The sequence below is a fragment of the Morone saxatilis genome, unplaced genomic scaffold (genome assembly GCF_004916995.1).
Source record: "Morone saxatilis isolate NCDOM2014 unplaced genomic scaffold, NCSU_SB_2.0 Contig5, whole genome shotgun sequence".
Taxonomy (NCBI): domain Eukaryota; kingdom Metazoa; phylum Chordata; class Actinopteri; family Moronidae; genus Morone; species Morone saxatilis.
In genome coordinates, this window is record NW_023340095.1 from 24,105,785 (window position 1) to 24,112,016 (window position 6,232).

General features: G+C 41.0%; 1 protein-coding gene across 1 annotated transcript in view; it reads right to left on the reverse strand.

The window, feature by feature from the left end:
* The window catches only part of ankrd44 (ankyrin repeat domain 44), a gene marked incomplete in the record, with an annotated part of 35,900 nt that overhangs the window by 15,917 nt on the left and 13,751 nt on the right, over positions 1-6,232 (reverse strand). Inside the window, 4 exon segments of the mRNA XM_035676622.1 lie at positions 792-855; positions 3,873-3,955; positions 4,056-4,170; positions 4,251-4,329. Of these exon segments, the coding sequence (XP_035532515.1) occupies positions 792-855; positions 3,873-3,955; positions 4,056-4,170; positions 4,251-4,329 (341 nt within the window).

The following is a 6,232-nucleotide window of genomic DNA, read 5'->3' on the forward strand; positions in this document are numbered from 1 at the left end:
TTTAACCATCCAAATGATTTCTAAACGGGTTTATTAAGCTGAAAAAGTTGCCAAGTTCCCCTTTAAAGCTCCTACAAGGAACTCTCATTTAGTGTTGATTCTGGTGGCCCCTGTGGATAAAAGCGGTAGTGTTTCTACTGCCTCATTTCATTGATTTCAAGGGGAATCTCACCAACTGGCAGACATTAAGAATAACTCTATAGAAACAGCCAATCCTCTCACTGGTGGTCTTGTTTGTTTATGTAGAGGCATCAGTATTAAACTGAGACTGTTTCATAACCTGTTAAACACTCCATGTAGTACCTTTAATAAAGACAATCACTAAATGCTGCTTAAACTTAAACTTAAACAGATGATTAAAGGAAAATTGCAGTTTACTACAACTACGGTCTCATTTTCATAGTATGGCAATATGGCAACATCAGTAATAAACAGTCCGACGGAGCAGAGAAAACAAGCTGTCAGACAATCAGAAAGGTTTTAAACAAACGGCCAGGTTAGCCACAGCGTTTTTTTGTGCAATGAGGGATTATTACCAACATTTCAGATGAGCTCACTTTCTGTTTCACCTCCAAATAAAGAGGTTTATATGATCTGAAATCACAGTTGACTTGTTTATGAGCTGTGTGATCGTTTGACTGCTTGTTGCCCTGTCAGACTTTACTGTGGTGATGTGGAGTCCTGTCCAAATCTATGAAAATAAGGGCTGAGAGATGTTGTATTAAACCAGAATTATGCTTCATCCTTCTCATTAAGGACATGTTTTTGCTATAATGAGCGGTGTGGCTCACCCTCCGGCGGCAGCAGCGTGCAGGCAGGTCCTCCCCAGACTGTCAGGAGTGTCTATCTGGAAGCCTGCAGACAGGACCGAGTCGTTACACATTATGCTAAACCTCCGACCTGACGAGGGCAGCACAGGCAGACGGAGGGAGGCCAGACAACACACAGCAGCAGCCGCCACAGAGAAAGGGAGAGGGGAGGAAGAGTTGGAGAGAAAGACAGGTGTAAGTGCGACAGGTGTGGAGGGGAAACGAAGAAGGTTAGGTGAGAGTGCATGATGCTGGCCATGCATACACAGGAAAACACAAAGACGCCTGTGTTACACAGAGAGAGCTAACGACACGCCATAATGACAAAGACATATCTTGTAGAAGATATATAACAGTCAGAGACCAACAAAGGAAGGAATCTGAGAGAGAAAGTGCAGCAAGCAGTTCAGTTGGAACATGTATGTTCACCAGTTCACACATTAAGAAGTAACCCAACCGTTTTTCAGAACAGGTTCTGTTGCAGGAACATTTTCAGGAATTCAGGAACTTTAACTGCAAGAGTCGCGTGCCATGCCATTCATCAAGTCAATCAAATTTTATTTATATAGCCTAAAATCTGCCTAAAAACATTAAATGTGCTTAGATCACCATTAGCCACTCTAAGGAAGAAGGAAGTGAAAGGCAGAATGGATGAGATGGAAAGATGAAAACCCCTACTGTGCTACTTACTGCTTACTCATTGTGTCCTCTGAGTCAACATGTGTGTGTGAAATCTGGAACCAAACTATTTATTCTTAAATGATGGCTAAACACCTATTTTGAGATCACAATGACCATTGAGTCAGAAGTGTCACCGATTCAGTTTCCAGCTAACTGAAATATGGTCCCAATCTCCCCTTTGTGACATCAATTGTATCACAATCAAGTTGACCTTCAACGTTTTTGGTAAAAAATCACTTCATCGTTGTATCCCATTAAACATCTGTGTGAAATTTTGTGATAACCACATTCGTTTTTGAGTTACTTTTCAAATGCAAGATCTCAGTTTCAGTTTTGTTCTAGGGCTAAAGTTCCTGCCCAAAAAAAAACCTCCCGGCTACTGAGGCAAGACAGAAACCATTAGCATGGAGTCTGTTGCGCTGAGCACAACTGTCTGGTCAAATACAAGCCTTGAGGCTGCTACAGCATGTGTATAGCATTCATTCACATTGGAAATAGGCCCTCTTGGTCACCAAGATTAGCACTAGAGATGGGAAGCTGACTAGAGGATGCAGACCACCACAGACAGCGCTAATAACAGAGACAGAGAAAGCACCTACTGTATCTGCTAATTGTTTCAATGTGGTCACGTGCTGAATCAGGAGAATAACCAGAAAACAGTCAGCGGATCCTCCACACTTTGCAGACAAGCGCTCAGCCTGTCTGTATACAAAACATCCATTCAATCCCTCAACTTTCAGACTACACCTCGACACCCCGTGCTATGCTGTCGTCTTTTTAAAAAATTCTAAACATTTCTAATGAAACACTGAACACGCTCTTAAACCAGCTGGATGCACTTGCAAATCTGGATGGCATCTCCCTTTTGTTCCTGCAGAGGCTGAATGCAGTATTTGAATGTTCGATAAAAGGCAACCAAATGAATGTATTGTAACATCACAGTCACACAAGAGTAAATTAGAACTACACGATGACTGTGTTGTTGTCTTGTGCCGTGGCTTTTTAATCCTTTATGGTTACAATTTGCCTAATGTTCACGGTTCTTCAGACGCAATGTAAAAGGGACTTTTAGCTCCTGATTGAGCTCTGCAACAAATACAAAAGCTGACCAGACACAACACTGCAGCTGCACAGGGCTCAAGCACATGTAAATGACTTCTTTGTTGTTCACTACAGCAACTCAGCAGAGCCACATGAGGAGCCCAGTTTCATCCTGCTCCACGCCTGCAGACACAAGTGCCAGGGTCTTGTTAAATCGTCAAAAGGGATCTGGAGCCAGAGAGGATTGTTGTCTCCTCTCTGTTCCTACTTCACATTTGTTTAATATACCAGTCTCTTCTGTGTTGGAAAACCCTCTCTCAGAAACCAACAAAATATATGGGATGAGTGGAAAGAAAAATTATTTCATTGCCAAAAGCAACAAGGAAACTTTTCAGATGTAAACGAGATATTAACAACCAATGTGTGGATGCTCTAAGAGGAGAATGCAAAAGAATACACTCTTGTCCAGAGGGAGAGTGGTCCCATCAGTGAGTAATTAGACTCAGTGAGGCCTTGTCTGTTTCTGGAACATTGTGACTTGAATTTGGCCAGAGCTGAATACGTGTGCTTGTGAAGGAATTTACCACTGGGAGCAAGAAAAACAGCCGGGCTCAAACCTCCCTGAAAATTACACTTGAAGATGATGTTAAGGCAAAACAGATTTAATCAGCACATACCCTAGTGCAAATGATGAGTCAGATGGTCTCAGAAATATCAGCTAATGAGCCGAGTGGTTACAGCTCATGTCATATAACCGGTGCGTCGCAGGTTCTTTATCACTTTAACTTCACTTAAACTGGATCATACTTTATGGAAAACATAACTCGATGGTTTACGGCGTTTCTTGACAAACACTTCTGAGGCCGTTTAATAAATAGTTCACTAATAAATAGAGCAACTTCTGATCTACTAATATCATTCTTAGGCTTAAATGAACTTGTTAACTTCCTGTTAGCCCCACCCACTTCCAGTTTAAGCACTTCCCGTAGTGTAAGAAACAGCCATTCAGAGTACGGATATGAATACAGATCATTTGTGCCCTGGGTCCAGACCTTCAAATCCGCTGACTGGAAACGGAATATGACAAGTTGACATTTTTGTCTGATATAAGGCAATAATAATTTAGTTGAACAGATACAGATAATGGTGATGTGTTCATCAGGACTCATAGCAGGACTGTTGTATTAGACTGCAATAAATCGGCAACACAGATATTCTGCTAAAACACACAAGAATTGAACATCAATCAAAGGTAAGGCAGTAGAGGTCAGGAGACACAACAAACTGGATTAACAAACTAAATCTACTTTCTAATAGTTCTGGCTTCACTTTGTGTGCTACCTGAGGACAGCAGCTTCCTGCAGCAGTTAGAGTGAGCATTCAAGGCAGCCAGGTGGAGAGGGAACATGCCATGGACTCCTCGCCTTTGGAGAAAGATGTAGAGAGGAAACAATAGTCTCTTTAGTGGGCACCCTCTCATTGTAATCATTTAACATCTATCTCTCAACAGGTGAACTAACAAACCTTGTGCAGTCTGCTCCACTGGTGATGAGCGTGTTAATGAGGAGTTCATGACCATAGCGGGCAGCAATATGGAGAGGGGTGTTGCCATCTTTATCCACACTGTCGATCTCCCCACCTGAAATAAAAGGTTCATTTATAGGGAGAATATGCAACTTTAAGAGATCCCAAGACGAAACGAGCATAAGCAAGTCTCACCATTCTGAATGAGGGTCTGGGAGCGAGTGAAGCGCCCATGAACTGCTGTCATGTGAAGAGGACTCTTCCCGTCCCGGCTCTGAAGGTGGAGGAGAAATAAAACAAAGATTTCAGTTTTTATACAAAACAGATAATTAGTTTTGAGATGCTCAAGCAATAACAATAACCCTTGTTGTTGTTAATTACACAGTGCATATAACGATATATACAGTACAATACTGTAAGTCTATACATTAGCCAGGTCCTGGTGCTATAATGCTATTTATACATAGACATCAAAACCATTGGATGGATGGAGAGTTGATAAAATATCTAAATTTAATCTAGAGGTAGAAACAGAGTAAACACTGTCTAGTAACCAAACTCAAACTGTTACCTTTATAATGTCGACATGTTTAACCTTAGGATGGTAACACGCTACTGTGTATAGCAATTTAACAACTGCTATGGCATTGCACTGCAATTACATGAGATCACCAAACTTTATAAACCAATAAGAATGATGCAGGAAACAATCCCCCCATCATGGAGAGAAGCAATAATCTCTAATCTCTGGATTGTGGGAATTATCGCCCAGTTAGTATTCAAAATATTGACTACAAACTGTTCACCTCAAGAGTATCTAAAAGAATGGAACAGATATTACCAGAGCTAAATAATACATAAGGACCAGACGGGATTCATTAAACAGAGACAGACCCAAGACAACATCAGGAGGACACTTGATATAATGAGGCAAATCACACAACAAAATTGGAAACGCTTTTTATTATCTTAGACGCAGAGAAAGCCTTTGACTCTGTAAGGTGGACTTTCTTATATAAAGTACTGGCATAATTCGGCTTCCACACAACCATAATCAAGACATTTGCAGCACTGTACACCAGTCCTACAGCTAGAATATAAATTAATGGTGACCTCGCCAACCCATTTACTTTGGAAAAAGGCACGAGACAAGTGTGCTGTGCATCGTCACTCCTCTTTGCCCTGTTCATAGAACCCCTGAGCCAATATTAAGGGGGTAACAATGTCCACAGGGGAACAGAAATTTGCTTTATTTGCGGACGATATATTAATAACTCTAACGCAGCCTATACTGTAAAGGGATACATACACATATAAATAATATATTTGGCACCAAGGTCCCTTTCCAGTGGAAAACTGTAGATCTGGCTGATATGAATTCTGACGATTGGAAAACTAACGACAAAAAAATACTTTGTATACCACTGACAGCAAGCAAAAAAACAATAACAAAAAAATGGTTAAGGGCAGAACCACCCCCCATTGAGGAATGGATTGATATTGTATACGAGATATACATTATGGAAAAACTCTTTTTTTTTCTTAAAGTGCAAACAGAAAAGTTTTATCAGATCTGGACTAAATGGACGGAGTATGTAAAACCTGTCCGATTGGACTTCATATAACTGCATCTGTAATGAAGGATTACCTAACCCCTTTATTTGATGTTACTTATTTCTATAGTGCAAGCCTATTCACCAAAGTGTCAATTTATCCCCAGCTTTCACCTTTTTTGTGTATATAATGTGTGTCATTAAGATAATCAGTCAGCAAGCTCCCCAGTTCAACTCTGTTCTGTTGATTGCTAACACCAACTTAAAAATGGAAAATGGGAAAAGCAAAAGACGTAATGTTGTAGTAAATGGTATGCAACTGTATTTGTAATGTTTTGCTTTTTCAAATAAAGAGAAAATTATTAAAAATTAAAGTTGCAAGCAGCGTTGGGCGGGACCTCGCACTCCACGCAACTCGGGGCGTGCTGCAGCCGCGTCACGTGCAGGCGTAACACGTGCGGACCAAAACATGAAAATTTCACGTAAATCAGATTTTAAAAAAATGGCCGACTTCCCGTGAGGTTTGGGGTATGGGTCCAAGAGGCTTTTTTGTACGTCTCGGCACGTTACACGTGCCTACCGAGTTTCGTACATATCGGTGAAACGTGGCGCCGGGGCTGTTGT